Here is a 16,720-nt window from a genome sequence, read left to right as displayed (position 1 = left end):
GCAGCTTCTGCTGTTGAATTCTATATGACAAAGTTTACTGTATATATCCTGATGATTTGACATTATATAGAGTTTAGATGCAAATGCTTTAACCGGCATTGAACTTATACGTAATACATTATCTATTACAATACAGTAACAATTATAGTATGAATTTTGAAAACCTTATAACTTTTTTTTAGATGTACACTCTTAATACTTATCACTATAGATCTCGTCTCATTATTACATATTATTATATATATGTACTTTTTTTTTTTAATGGTGACCTTATCACATAATAGATAAGGTCATTATTCGTTATATATATATATATATATAATTTACTATAATACAATCATAAAAATTCAAGATTAATATGTTTTTGCAATGTATTTGATTTTTTTTACTACAATTTGTTTAAATAAATATATATTGTTAAAACTATATATATATATTGCACTAGTATTATTAAAAATCTCACCTGGACTCTGGCAGTTTCCAATATTTTGAGCCATTTATCATGAATAACTTTGGCCAAAAAGTTTTGTACCAATGCCATACCATCTCGGCTAAGTAATGTCATATCACGGTACGTCTATAAAAGAAAGCAAAAAATAGACCATGCAATAAATGATTTATTTAACAATGATAAAATCAATTCATTTATCTTAAAAAAAATTTTTTTTTAAATGAAAAGAAAAAAAAACAGACCATGCAATAAATAGTTTATTCAACAATTATAAACACCACTCATTTATCTTTTTCAAAAAAAAAAATATTGCTCCACCCTCCATATACACATGTACATTTATTTCATCGATGAAAAAGATTTTGCTGTAAAATCTTGCCATAGACCAAAACCGTATATAGTCTTTAGATAAAAATCTTATACCAAATTTTACAGCGCAAAATCTTATTTCTTTAATTTTTTTTTCTGTGGACGTTTCCAACTTTATTTTGTGTAACTACACAAGATGCACTTACAAAATTTACATGTTCGTTAGTGTAAATTAAAAATTTGCAAACTAAAAATTATTAATAACGTTAAAATATAAATAATTTTTTCACTATTTTAAAAATTAAGATTTTCATTTTTATTAATTCAACCATTTTTTTTTGTAAACATTTCATTTGTTTAGATGTTTGAGAAAATACATGTTTTCTATTTGAACAATTTTAAGTGTATATTTAAAGTGAAAAATTACCAAATTAAAGAGATCCATTTGGTACAATCCCAGAATAAAATATTTGTTATGAATAGAATTTTTAATTAATGTCAAACTGATAAATTGATCAAGTACTTTTTGCTTTATGGAAAGAAAAATAAATTTTATGAAGAAACGAGCCAGAAGCAGTCATAATGTTTAAATTTTGCCAAAATTCAATGGCAACAATTCAATTTGACTACAAAGATTTTATTTGTATTCAAAATAATTAAAACATTTTAATCGCTAAAAATCGTAAACTTTGATTTTCTTGATTAAAAATAAAAACAACTGGATCAATTTACATGATTTTGGGAGCATGACATGTTTGTTCTGTGACAAGTACATACATCAAAGATTTTTCTATACTTCTGTTTTATAATCAAGTATAATTCTAAATAAGCACTAAATGTATATATAGAGACAGAAGTTTTAAAATAAAAATGCTAAGCTTTTTTGTAAGTCTATTTTTTTTAACACAGGCGCCCTGCTACATCAATAGAATGGAAGTGTAATGTATTTTATGCACTTAGAATATACATATTGTCATCATATAGCATACACAACATAAGCAATGATTTCTCAACTTTGTGAAAATTTGAATTCACTGTTCTTTATTCTAATAATAAGAAATGTATATTTTTTTATATCTATATTAGACACTACCATGGTTTCATTGACATGGATCGATCTTTTACGGTTTAGAAAATGATATTATAATACAATACAGTACAGTAGGATGCTTCTAAACTTATTTACTAAAATTTTTGATCAACAGATTGAAATTTGGTATATAGGGTAATCAGACATGTGGAAAACTTTTTAATCCGTTTTCAGTCAGAAAAATGGGCTGCTAAGGGATCTAAATTAAAAAATTGGTATTTTGATGGTCATCGGATGTTTATCCTTCTGTCAACTATTTCACAAGGTTTTAAAATACAGCATGGCAAGCTGGTTTAATGGTTATTATACTTGGGTCACTGTCTTTAGTTTTAGTTGGTTTTCATCTTAGCTCAAGTAGTTTTTTTATTTACAATAAGTTAACTGTTTTTTTCTGCTTTTTTTTTTAATTATATTTTTTTAAGGAATTTAACATTGCATTTAATACCAAGCAATGCTGGGTACATCTAGTATATATATATTTTTTTATGTTATCACAGAAAAGTTAGCAAGTAAAAAATAACCTAGATTAAATCTAGAAAATATAGAGAGATACATGTAAAACAGAAGATTTTATTTATTCGGTTACATTTTTTTTAATTTGTAAAGAAATGTTTTTATTGCACATTTTTCTTAAGATTTTAGTTAATAAATTTCTTATCGAAACTCTTTGTAACATGATTAAATCAGTTATGGTCTGTTTCTTGTTTACAAAGACAAAGAAAGCTGTATTACAACTACGGCATTATATTTTAATGAATTACATCCCTTTGATTTTGTACATGCATTATTGGCAGTGCTACGGTCATGTGTTAACGAGAAGATTAACAAAAAGAATTATCATCACATTTTACAGTCAGAAAAGTATAGAAAGTAGTCAAGCAGTGAATGCTTACCTTACTGGCCATTTTTGGATCTGTAAGAATTGAAAATAGCTGCCCCAATTGAACTTCTTCATGATAGTTTGGCCCTTTACCCACCTGTAGAAAACAAATGATAAGAATTAGTAAACATTTCTATGGATTCACTTGTCAGTTATTCTGCACATTCACATAACACAAAAGAGTTATCTCCCCCTGTGATGACTACTACTTAAATAACCTAAACCACTATTAATCACAACTTTTCTGGAATTTTTTAGAAAAACTAACAATGTAGTGTTACAGTGGACCCATTCGTTGACTCTAGTAAATTATCTTGTTGGCGCCTCATCATATAAACGATTAGAATCTTGTTGCATAGATGACACACAGCGGTAGTTCATTCTTTCATTTCTTCTTTTTCATTAACAACCATCGTACACAATTTTTTTTTTTTTTTTTAATAACGAATCATCACTTATAAAGGCCACAAACACTCAAGAGTAAGGATTAGTGGAATGGTCTCCACTCTCTATCTGTGCCTAAATCTAAGCGCAGATTTCATGAACAAAGCTTCTTTTGTAACTGCCCATCTTTGGAAAACTGTTCTGCTGGCCTGCTTCCCGGTTGAATACAACATGGTAGCCTTCAAATCCAATGTTAACAAGTTCTTGATGAGCCTCTATATTATTTATCCATATATTTATTGCAGACTATTATCCTCATTTTCTAGTTCTTGTTTCACAACGTTTCGGCCAACTATTCCTCTGGCATTCGTCAGGTGGTTAACCGCGATGGGATAGGAACGCTGAATCTCCTAACTGCATCCTCAGCAATTACTGCCTTCCATGGTTGTTGTCTCACCACGTTTTAACCAACTAAGCCTCTGGGTGGCTTTGGGTAGGATTGAAACCGCTATCTTCAGACGATGCTCACCTGGAACCGTTGGCCAAAATGTGGTGATACGACAACAACTATGGAAGGCAGTAATTGCTGAGGATGCAGTTAAGAGATTCGGCGTTCCTATCCCATTGTGGTTAACTGAATCCCATAGCCACTAGACAATTGAGACAACTCATAAACCATCATAACATGCAACAGCTACATTAGGTACGAAAACGACTTGGTCAGTCTTGTCAGCAAGCATTCCCTCAAAAATAAAAATCTCAAACGATAGGCAATAAACCCATTGCCTCTCCAAAAGGAGGACGTAATTCCTGGGAGAGTTGCCTTCTGAGAAGAATCTTCCAGTTAACTAGTACAGATCGGTTCTGAAATAGGTGTCACATCTCTGTAAAAAAGAGCTTTAATCTATTTTTTAGATATTACCTTAATTTGTAATCAATTAGACTTACATAGTTATGGTCATTTAACGATTTTAAAATTAAATAGAAAATAAAATCTTAAAAAATATGTAATTAGCATTTCATTAGTGAAATGCTTATTCGGTGAGAAAGTTTGTCTTTTCTTTATCTAAGACATTATGTTTAAATAATTTTGTTGACTTCAAACTGATCGGTTTTTTTTTTTTAATTTTTCATGAACCAACTTTAGAAAACAAAGACATTTTCTCAAACATGGATTGAGAAATAAAAACAGAGAAAACAGCGATAACACTTACATGAGCATTGAGAACGTCATTGCATTCTCTTTCGCTGAGATTAGCTGTAATATTGGATAAAATGTTGCAGAATCGTTCACATTTCTGAAATGAAAAAAGAAAACATTTTTTTAAAAACTTGCAAATTTTATTTTACAAGAGAAAAGACATCTATATATATATATATATATATATATATATATATATATATAAATAGCAAAATTTGAGTGTGTGTGTGCTTGTAAGTATCGGAAAAACTTTTGATACAGGCGACAAATCCTGAATATTTCAGTATCATTTAAAACTATACCGAAATGGTCAGGATCCGTCGCCTGTGTCAGATGACAAATATCGAAAAATTGGCCAAAAACATTCATTTCTTCACCCTCAACTTGGCAGTTTTGTATAAGGAGGGGTTGTTTTTTGCGTCAACATTTTTGCAAAGTCACTGTCTCTTTTCAATTGACTACGTTTAATTTCAACGTTCTCCACTTCCGCTTGTGCAATGGAGACATTGACTAAAATGTTACATTGTTCTCACTTTCTTTTCCTCCTTCACGTTACGGGTTTGAGCCTGCCTGCCTACTACCACTTTTTTTTGTTACCCTTAACTTCCACATACCCAAGCAACACCAGGGACGCCTGCAATTTTTTTTTAAACACCTCTCCCCACCCGGGCTGCCTACTGTTGTCCATAGGTACTTCAGCAAATACATTATGTAGCCTCAGTGGAAGTCATTCGCAATGATGCTGGATTAAACAAGACACATTGGTTCTCACCAGATCACTGAAGTTAAACAATGTTGAGCCTGGCCAGTACCAGATGGGTGACTATTTGGGAAGGCAAGGCACTGTATGTATCTTCTAGGAAGGTTGGGCGTGGGGCCAGCACCCTCACCCTGTAAAAAGAACTCCTCGCTACAAAAGCATCTACAGAAGTTGTAGATGGCCTCAAGGGCTATGGATGGATGAATTATGTATGACAATGAAATTAAACTGGAATCTTCGGAAGATCTCCATCATCCAAGTAATTATGAAAGCAACCAGACCCATAAAAAGGAATTTAAAAAAACGACCTGATGAATATACACAGTGAACCAAGTGTAAGAGAAATACAAATAATTGCATTCAAGGGGAAGTTAGAATCTTAAAAAGATCTCTCAGAGTGTCTTAAATACCAAGTGAACGTCTAGCATATGATAGGATACATCATCACCAGTAAAAATAATTGAAAATGTAAAAACTGTATATATAATCACTTCTTTTTTTTTCAATAAAAAATGGAATCTATAATTGTAATTTTAATTCACCTTAGAGAAATATGCCAATGAGAAAAGTGTACATTGGTTGGTTGTTGAGGTTTATGGCATATCAACCCTTGTTAGATGAAACATGATCATGCTTTCATGTATACGAATAATTTGTAATTTAATTTGCTTTTCCATCATATATTTTGTAGATTAGTAGTCTGTAGATGATAAGATCTATGTAATCAATAGATGAGACCTTGTCTGGTAATTACTATCACTTTGAGTTCACACTCACCAAAGTTCCCAAATCAAGACTTCACTTACAGATACAGTTAGTGTTCTTATTTACTTGCCTTCTCATAAGGGCAGAGTTAGACACAAGGTCAATTTTTTAATGTAGGGAAAATCCAGCTCCACAAAGAAAAAGCACTCTAGGTTGGGATAAAAATAATTGTTTTAATCTAGGATTTCTCCTTTATTGACTAGAGATAGGAAAGACGAAATGTAATATCAGGATCAGGAGATGCATTGCAGTCGATATTTGCCTTTATGTTTAACTAGCAGTCATCCGGTGTTGTCCAGTAATGAAAGTTATTCTTATATATTAGACTAGCAGGGAGACCTGATGTTGCCCTGGATCAAATGATGATCAATGAATGTTCCACATTTTTATTGTAATCAAAATCAGTGAAATTGATTGCCTGTTGTAGTTACCTCCACCCATGATGCACCGGGAGGAGGAAGCTTCACATGCCTCCCCGCAGTGACTTACCCCACAATATATTGTAGTCTACATTGCACTGTAGAGAACCTATGGTTGATTTTATAAAATTATTTTTATATAATAGTTTGAATTAAAATTTCAAATGCAAAGTTAAGTATTATTTAACTCATTTGTGTTCTAAACAGAAACATTCATTTTGAACCCATCTTATCAAATAATCTACTGTTGATTTTATATGCCAGGCCTTTTTGCTTGTGCTGTGATAAAGCTTGTAAAACGCACTTGCCATGTTAAGCTGTATCAGAGTGCTAACTTTAGTCAAAATAAGACTGGGGGTATTCCAATACAAATCCTATCTAAGAACACTGCCAGATATATAAAGTACATTTGTGTGAAATTTTTTAAAAAATTTAAAAAAAAAAAAAAAAATGGCCCAGTCGTTTCTGAATCCATATGGAACATACACAACATGCCTTTCATATATAAGTAAAGAGATAAATAAGTCGAAATCATAAACTGTTATGATTAAAAAGTTGATTGCATGAAATTTGAATTCTCTCAAGTTGGTCCTAGTTGGGCAGAATACATTGTATACTTTTCTCAGATTGTGTATCCTGATCCGTGGCAAGTGCCAAATGTCAAACTACATCACTCTGTACATCTTATGAAGGACTAGCTGTAAACCAAATTTCAATTCTACAACAGTTCAGCCGAGAAAGATATGGATATATATATATATAAAAACATACATATAAACCTATTTGTATTTATACAACATTGGGTGCACATATATTTGCTACTATTAAATCAGTTTCAATATTCAAAAAACAAAAGCATAGAAAATATAAAGTAATATTTTAAGAAATCTTATGAGGTTTTGCCTACAGACATTCAGACACAAAATAATAACAAACAAAATAAACCAGAAAGATAAGCAAAGCAGAGTGGGTAGAAAAAGGAAATTGCAAAAAAGAAAAAAGAAAAATGCCTCATGATAGAGCACATGTTATAGAGAAATGACTATTAATTATCCAAGAGAAGCATGTCAAAGATGACGCTTGCTTATGACAGTAGTAGGAGTAAAGCCGAGCTGTTTCCCCATATACATTACACACCAGTTACCCAATTTGTAACCACCTATTGCATTATTCATTTGCAGTAATAAACTCTTACAGTTCTATGTTGGTTGTACAAGTAATTAAATATCTTACAAAAGTGGTGCTGAAGATGTGATTTGAAATAATGCAAAGAACCCTACACTTTATGTATATAGCATATCAATCATGACAATGCTAACTTCAAGGAGTACAAGAGCAATACGAGTACAGTCAGATCGTTTCTCTATATACGTTGCAACAGTTTCCCAATTTGCAACTACCAATTGTATTGTTCAGTGACAGTAATTCTCTTATAGTTGTATGGTGGCCGTTCAAACTAGTATTAAATACTTTTGAATGACATCACAAAAACAAGGTTTGATTGTTTTGTTTCGTGGCATATCAACTCTTTTGGGGTTATTTAATGCCGAACCCAATAATTTTGGAAAAAAGTTTTTATACTTCAAGTTATTTATATCTTCAAATATTTATTCATGATGTTTAGTTTGGTTGCTTTGCAAAAGAAAATTGTTTTGTTTTTGGCTTTGCAAAACATGATTGAGTTTTGTGACGAGAAAGAAAAAAAGCAATAGCATCAATGTTTAGTGCATTTAAATCACAGAGCCAATATCTTCAAACAGCCTGATCTGATAGCATTAGATAGAAAAACAGGGAAGTCATTTAATTTTAAAAGTTTTAAAAGTGAGGCAAGATAAAAAATGTTTCAAAATCTCTGACTTACTAGATAACACCAAATAGAGAGCCATTCTCACTATCTCTCCTCTTCAGCCACTCCAGACAATCGAGGTTTCCTTCCTCTCTACTTTTATCACTTAATCACGTCACTCACTCTATGTTCATGCCTGACAGGCTAAGCTCAACTAAATATTTGTTTTGGTTTTTCATTCAAATTTTTCATCTTTCTTAGTAAATGGCTTCTTGATTGAAAAATGGCGACTGAAATTGAGACAGATATTGGGTGACCGAAAACAAAATGCCACTTATGCAATTGGTAATACAGTTCACAATTCTTTCTGCAATCCAACCATATTCGATGAAAATAAACTCCAGTTTTTATCTGACTTATCTAGCAAGTTTCAGCCATGAATGTCCAACAATGTTTGATCATCATTCAAGGATATACAGGGGATACTTTAATAAGCATCTCATGAGTAGGAAATGTGATCCTAAATGGGGTTCATACTAACTAGACATTAACCACCCTCCGATTTTTATGGGCGAGATTATCTAAAAGAGGATATCTAGCAAAACAATCTTCGGACGATTCCTGAACTGAATGGTACCATCATAGCTAGAATAAGAAAGGAACATGTCAGAGGTATTGACAAATTTGCAAGCCATATCCAGGTATACTTATCATTGAAATTAAACAAAAACTGTTAGACATTTATGATTATAACTTGATGAACAAGTTATAGATAGACTGAAGATTTTTTGTACAGTTGGATTGCATAAAGGATTGTGAATTTTATTAATGATTCAATGGATGGCATTGGAGAAATGGGACACCTTGAATATTTCAGTTTCTTTATTGAGTGAAAGAAAGAAAATAAATTTGAAATTTGTCTTTTCTTTTGGTACATATTTTTGCATTTTGGTGACAAAGTTAAAATTATTTTATTTACTTTGTGAACTGGGAATAAATATTAAATAATTAAATCATTTCTTTCATTAATAAAATTGAAAGGAAAAATTTCTATATTATAGTTTGTGTATCTATTCATTCCACCCTTTCTCAGAAACTATTGGGCTGATCTGGATGAAATTTTACATGGACCTATGTCATGATAAGGTGCAGTGAACTAGGTATTATGGTATTCATTCAATGCACAGTTAGGGATTAATAGGGATTTGTATTAAATGCAAAAAATTAGCACAAATTTAACCATATTCAACCATCAATTTGGTATAAAGCATCCATTCCAAGTCACCAGGAAATACTTTTTACCCATTTTTAAAGAACTAAAACCCCTAGTAAATTTATATTATTCAATCCTGTGTTATTAGATGCTATTCCCACAATGTTTTGGTGGATGTAACCTCTGAGCTTCTTTAGCTACATCTTATAAAACTGGGGAATCTGTACAGAATTTTCAATTGAACCCTCCATTTAATTCAAATGGGGAGATTGTTCTTGTTTTATCAACCATGGCCGGGTAAAAATCTTAATTTTTACTATATTCTTAGTATCGCCAGTACTGAAGATTGAACCCTCAGCCTTCAGGAGACCGTCATTTAGAATTAAATTTCTTAGCATGGCATAATCACGTTGACATACCGGTTCTTGCCAAATCACCAAAATTAAGCAACGTTGAGCCTGCCCAATACTAGATGGGTGTATCGCGAGGTAAAAATACCAGGTTGGGAAACTGGTGTGGCCTATCCTTCTCTCAAGGGTAGATGGGCCTCTCTTAAGCCATGGTAGGCAACCCATCTAGTGATGGCATCACGATAAAAAATACCCTTGATAGCCTTGGTAAAAAAACATCAAGTATTTCCAGCCATTAGAAAAAATGTAAAAAATTCCACGGAATTTGTTCACGCTTCACCTGCGCCTACTACTGGCATTGGATGAAACAAGAATTTTTTAGCACTTTGGTTGCGCTAAGAGTCTATACAACTGTTCCATGTCTTATTTCATTGGTCAATCAGAACAAACACCAATTCATATTATTCATGTTGTTAGAATATATCCTCATCAAATTCAGTTCAAATTCTTGAGTTTTGAATGGAACTAATGCAAACGCATATAAGAATGGCTTATCCTTGTCACTTCAACAATGACGTCATATTACAGTGTTGTACACTTACCATAAAAACTGTTTTCCTATACATGTAAAGTATTCTACATAAAAAGATGCTACTCGTACATCATTCATTTGAACCACAGTTTTTCCAACACAAGGTGAGAGTCATACAAAAATCAATATCAATTTATGATAATAGCACAAAGAAATAAATTTGTCAGGTTCAAACATGAAACATACTAAACAAAAAGTAATATACCCTGAACAAAAAGGAAACAGCAATGAATAGTTTTGCATCATTCTTATTTTAAACTAGCAAGCACCCCTAACATTGCCCAAAAATGAATGAGGACTTCCGTGTACTTCTGTTCCCAACCATTAAACTTAATTTTTTTCCCATGTTATAAATATCTATATTAATAAAACTAACATAGATACTTTTGCTGGCATATATGATGAATAAACATTTTTTACACTACTCACTCCAAGGAGGAGGTAGTGCCTGGGGAAATGATATCATAATAGAACAGATACTACACTGCCACACTCATGAACAAAAGATGGTAATAATATAGTGTCAGCTTCAGATACAAAAACAAGCTTCAGACGGACACCAAATGTTGACTAATAGAAAGTAATGGTCAGTAATGTAGCAAGGGGGAGGGGAAAGGGGCGGTCCACCCTGGGTGGCACGTTCCAGGGGGCAGCATTTTGAGGGTGTGAAAATAGAAAAAATTAAAATAATAAAAAGTAAAGACTGTATAAGTATACAAGTACTGTAATAAGCTGAAAATCTGGGACTAATAACAGCAGTCTAAAATTAGATTCTTGATTGTAATTCCATGAAAATTAATATTTTGAGGAATTTTGAAGGTTAACGGATTATCAACTGCCAGCCAGTAGGGGAGGGGAGGGGGTCAAATCTCCCGACCATCCTGGGTGGCAAAAATAGTTGATACGTCACTGGTAATGGCATAGCTTTAACTCCAAATATACAAGCAATACGGTTTTAGCTTCTAATATACAGGTAAAGATTTAAGCAGAAATTTTCTTAAGAAAAATATTTCTGCTTTCTTGATATAATTGCTTGTTTATAACTATATTACTTGCTGGCCATCTTTCACTGCTGCTGCTATTTTTCACCATGCTCATATGCGCTCTGTTACACACACACACACATATATATATATATATATACACACACACTTCCAACTGATTTTATAGATTACATTTTTTTGTAATGGAAATTGCTCGAAACAAGACATGAAACCACTTGATATTGAGATTGAGCTAACAAGAACAAAAGATGATTATTGCAAAGACAGGAGATGCCTATTGACCTTAGTCTTGAAAAGACCAAGACTGTAGATAGAAGGAAAACAGTGAGCAGGAAAAGAGTTCCACTACCTTAACAGAATTGATGCTTAAAACCGTTTGAATTATGCAAATACCATCAGTAGTTTAAATGTTATGAGAATTTTAAGTGCCAAAATTTGTTTTTCCGTGGATATTTTTCTTTAGAAAAAGGGGGTTAAATTACGAACCTTAACATTTCAAGAAATTTGGTAATTTCGCCACCATTTATTTATTTTTCAAGCTATTCTCATGAAACTTGGTATTCCTATGTAAAATTGTGTGTTCTTTCTGATTATGCAGTCAAATCTGATGTATCTCTTAACCATAAGCCATGAATTATAAATTAAGATGTACAAATTTCTTTTTTTTTTAAATTGCCGCATGATATCATACTGTGGGTGTCTATTCATGAACAAAGTTAAGTATTATACTGTATTTAAATATAGCTTTATTGAGAGTAGGTATTTACTTGCCTCTCCAATAAAGGAGAGCTTAATTTAGGGTGTAGCCATTGAATGCCTCAAGAGCATTCATGGCCGGTATTTACTCTTCCCCTCAAAAATAAAAGAAAAAATTGAATAAATCAAAGAAAATTTTTCATATAGATTTTGAATTTCTGTAAAAGATGGAAATTCCCATAGTAGACCAGAACTTATGCATTTTGGGACGAGGTTAATTTTCAAAATAAACTCCTGATTTACATTTTGTAAATCCTCTCTCTCTCTGGCCAAAATATACTCCTATTTTCTGAGATGCAGCCATAAATTGTACTCTACATGAATTCTCGAATGTAGCTTCCAGGATACTAGGAATCCTGATAAGCAGCAACTATATATATTCACCAATTGATGGCAATTTTCGTCATTTCTATTGTTTTTTTTACTGAAAATTCAACTATGTAAACAAAGAAAGAAAACGGTAAATTTTTACCTTGTTTCCACCTTAACAAAAGTTTTCCGGTATATTTGAGTTTAATGAAATTTAAACGATATGTATAAGATACTAATTCATACAGTTTACCAACATTCTGTTTTTGTTTTTTTATTTTCAACTATATGAGGAGATAAAATAGGAGAAGCAGACAGTAAAAAACAAAGAAATAATATGATGTTATGAGAATAGTGAAAAAATATATAGTAGTGATCATCATTCAATCCCGAGCAACATCGGCTTTTCCTGATAGTAATTTTATAATTGGAGATCAAACCAACATAACTATAACAAAACTGATTATAGTTCTGTAACTATTTGGTTTGCTAAATAATTTAATGAACAAACGATACCATAATGATTACATTTGATTTTGAAAATCCTACTTATAAAATTGAATAATTGGGAGAAAAAATTTTTTTTTAAATAAAATCAGAATTAAATTATAGACTTCCATGTAACACTCTCCTGTTTGTCTAGGAGCAAAGTATAGTATCTGTTTTGATACTGCACTGCATCATTTCTCTCCTTGGTCAGTGAAAACAAAGCCTTCTATACAGGCAATTTTTATTTTTGTCCCAATTTAGAATCTCCTTTTGCAGGGAGCTGGATTTTGTCTACATTAAAAACTGGCCTTATCACAGATCATTATCTGCTTATGTGAGAAGGCAACTAAATAGATACTCCCGGATAACACCAAGTACAACTAGTCTGTTATAAAGATTGCTAGATGTGATAAAAATAAAAATACTAAATAAAACGTTCAAGTAAAGCAAACAGCTTTCTTCAAGAGCCAGACAAAAAGTAAACCTCTGGCAGATTTTCAGCTCGTAGATTTTGTCTTAATTAAAAATCTTAAAAAGTCATAAAAAACAAACATAAAAACAAACATAAAACAAATTCATATCTCATGCTATAAGATAAAAAAAATATTGTCATAAGTTTTAGCCATAATTTACAAATGAGTGTAAGCGGTTTTTCATTATCGTCAATATCTTTATTAATGGCAAGAGCTTTATCATCTCAAATATCAATTTGTTGTTATATACTGTTAAAATTTAGGTCAAAGACTGATGCAAAATTTTGAATTAAATCTGATTCTAATATATAAGATTTGTTGTTGGTGTTTTTTAGCTATATTTACAACTTTGGAATGCTGTTATTTTTTTATTCATTTTTTCTCGCTACCTTGGTAGTTTTTTAAAGAGCTAAAAGTTCTTTGTAATTGTTTTTTGTTATTTCATACATAAACATCGACTGAATCCCTTCAACAGGGTAACAGTAATTAAATAAACATTGCAAAAAGGCAAAACATAAAATATGCATTACTGTCAGACTATTACATGAAATGTACATAGAATATAAACATAATATACAGGATGTGGACGATATTTCTTCACACTATTTAAGTATGAGTTATACGCATACTTTTTTTTTTTGTTGTCTCGTTTTCATGAAAACAGTCACTATATTTTCAATCTTTTCTTTTTCTTTTCGCTTTGTTTACAGAATAATTCTGGACAATTTTGAACCTTAACATTTGTAAAAGACATAAAATTCTCATTAGACTTCAAACTCGAAGAACAAAGGAGATTTCAGATTTCTTCAGGATCAGAAGGAAGATGGTAGAAACGTTCAGAAAGGAATTAAATATGAAGGATTCGACTTCAGGGTGACATCAGCGAGAAAATCACATGATGAACAATCTTACACGATGGTCTTCGATGTTGTAATCAGTGGAGATGCCAATCCCAAACGAGACTTTAGATGAACGAGAAAGCTGCTGGTAAACCACACATATAGCAGTAAGATGTAGCACCATGCCATATAAACCAGACGATTTAGGCATGATTGTCAAAATATTTTGTCGACCATAACTCAACTGCCAACTCGTCTGACTACAAACCCACCAACTTCTTTGTGTGAAGCAAAAAACGATATGATCCCCCAACTGATGCCTTTGTTATGTTTTGGAATGAAAGGTAATGAAGCATCTTTAGTAAAAGCCCTATAACCATGACAAGGTATTGCTTCTGTAGGGTCAAATATTACGATTTCAGATGTATATCCATGTGGTCTTGCTTTTGGGTAATTTTCAGCAAAATCTAACGATTGGAAAAGATTCAATGTCTCAGAAAGTACTATTTCTGCTCATTTTAACTCCTTTGACTCCCCTGGGGAGGCAACCAGAATATTCTGATCAAAAATTCGAAAATGTTACATTTCCTTCCTTAAGTAGTTGTAACTTCATGCAAAATTTCAGAAAAATGTAATGAGTAGTTATTCAGAATTTTGGGACCGAACAGACGAGGGTGAATTCTAAGGTCCAAATCCGACTAAGTCGGTGGACTAACAAGATACCAACAGATCCAGCTGTAACACAAAGGATGGGCTAAAGGCTAGGATCACCAGAACCTTTGAGGGTGCAAGTTCAAAATCAGTGTCTGTGATTCAAGATTGTCATTGAAATCAAAGACAGATTCATTAAGTGAAATCCACAAAAAAAATTTGTATTATTTTGTATTACTGCTCTTATCTGGAATATTATTTTAACAATGTTGATTTTGCCAAACTCAGGAATCTTTCTGTCGCAAGTAACCGTACTGTAACGGATAAAGTACTTGGTAAAATTCAATTGTAAGCGACACACTTCTGGAGGTTGAAGGTTCAATCCTTAGTGTAGGCAATACTTGTAATACAATTACTAATTTCTACCGGGTCATGGCTGACAGAATGGTAACAAGAGCATGCCACCCGTATGGATTAAATATAGGGTTCCGTTCCAAATTCTGTGCAGATCCCTGAGTTCAACAAGATATACCTGAAGAAAGTCAGAGGTTACATCAGCTGACACTGAAGATGAGAACAGTAGTCCAAATAATATGAATTATCAATCCTCATCTCAAAAACTCAATCAACAGAACAAATCATGAAAACTAACCAAAGTTTGATGAATACATTGCAAAAACATTTGAACTACTGCATTGTTTTTTCCTAGATTTGCAAATAAATGTTATATGCAAATGCCACGATATATACAAGAATATTTCTGTATTTGTCGTAACATACATTTAAGTGTATTTGCTTTCTTTCTATTTACCTTATTTGTATTGTTTAATGTTAAATAAAATCATATTCTTAACATTTCATTTCTATCTTTTTCATCGTCATCATAATATTCGATTTAATGTCCATTTTACATGATGGCATATATTGGATGGCTTTAAGATACTGGTTTCCAAAGTAACCTATCTCTAACCAGGTCTTTAGCCCTCCATCTCTCAAATTCATTCTCATCACTTTCTTTCAGGTTTTCCTTAGATTCTCCTCTAAACTGGACCTGCTACCTCAACGGTTCTACATCTACTGTGACCCAAGAACTCTCATACATTCTTTCAATGTAACGATACCCTTAGTCCTTGTTCTGCACACATCTAATACTATCCAGATTTAATCTTCTTCTGAGGTCATCAGAACTAAATTCACCTTTTAGACTTACATTACACATCCATCATATAATTCTCATATCTCTTCATGAAACACATATCCTCAATCCTCAGTTTGCATATCTAAAAATCACTAAAGCCTTCATTTATGTCAATTTAGAAATATATATCCACTAGTAGGGATGCCTGATGTTGCCCAGGTCCACATGTTAGAGAATAGCAAGCAGAAGCAGTAAATTATCTATATGTCTGTTTATCTAATTATCTGTGTATCTATCTATGTAGTTGTTTATCTATCTATGTATCTATATATCCATCTACTTATCTGTCTATATAATTATTTATCTATCAAACGGACAACAGCGATTTGAAGTCATGTTAAACTTGGTGACCGGTCAGTTTGCACCGGAAAGTGCCTGAAAAGGTGACCAGACGTGACATGTTGCAGGTCATGTGTTCCGGTTTGCATAAGCATCGTTGAGTTGGATTGGAGACATTGGATGAACAAGATGGGCTAATATGGGTCTTCCCATGAGGGGGAGGAGAAATCTCAGAATGGAGACATAGAAGAATCACCTCCAAGCCAAGATCATCGATTACTCCTCTACTATGACAAATACCTGGGAGTCAATAAAGAATATATATATAAAAACATACAGTGTCTTGTGGTGGTCTTGAAGCATTCCCTTTAAACAGAATCCAGCGCCAAGACGAAGAAACAATAGCAGAACAGGTATGTCGTTATGCATATGTTGTTATACGTTCTGACAAGCACGCATCAACACCACTAGATGAGACGAATCACGGGCCGTAAAATAAGGATACAAGGACAATGGTCCGTT

The 16,720-nt window shown here is 32.4% G+C and overlaps 1 protein-coding gene across 2 annotated transcripts in view; it reads right to left on the bottom strand.

Moving 5' to 3' along the window:
• The window catches only part of LOC145284895 (integrator complex subunit 3-like), a 165,089-nt gene that overhangs the window by 127,146 nt on the left and 21,223 nt on the right, over positions 1-16,720 (bottom strand). For both annotated transcript variants that reach the window (XM_080133968.1, XM_080133969.1), the window contains exons 2-4: positions 4,329-4,412; positions 2,744-2,827; positions 464-577 (exon numbers count right to left, since the gene is read on the bottom strand). In XM_080133968.1, the coding sequence (XP_079990094.1) occupies positions 464-577; positions 2,744-2,827; positions 4,329-4,412 (282 nt within the window). The remainder of the gene's footprint in view (positions 1-463; positions 578-2,743; positions 2,828-4,328; positions 4,413-16,720) is intronic.

Source organism: Euprymna scolopes, chromosome 9, assembly GCF_053919585.1.
Source record: "Euprymna scolopes isolate OS-2025 chromosome 9, ASM5391958v1, whole genome shotgun sequence".
NCBI classification, from domain to species: domain Eukaryota; kingdom Metazoa; phylum Mollusca; class Cephalopoda; order Sepiida; family Sepiolidae; genus Euprymna; species Euprymna scolopes.
Note: the sequence above shows the minus strand (reverse complement) of the source record. Positions and strands in the feature narration are given on the sequence as shown.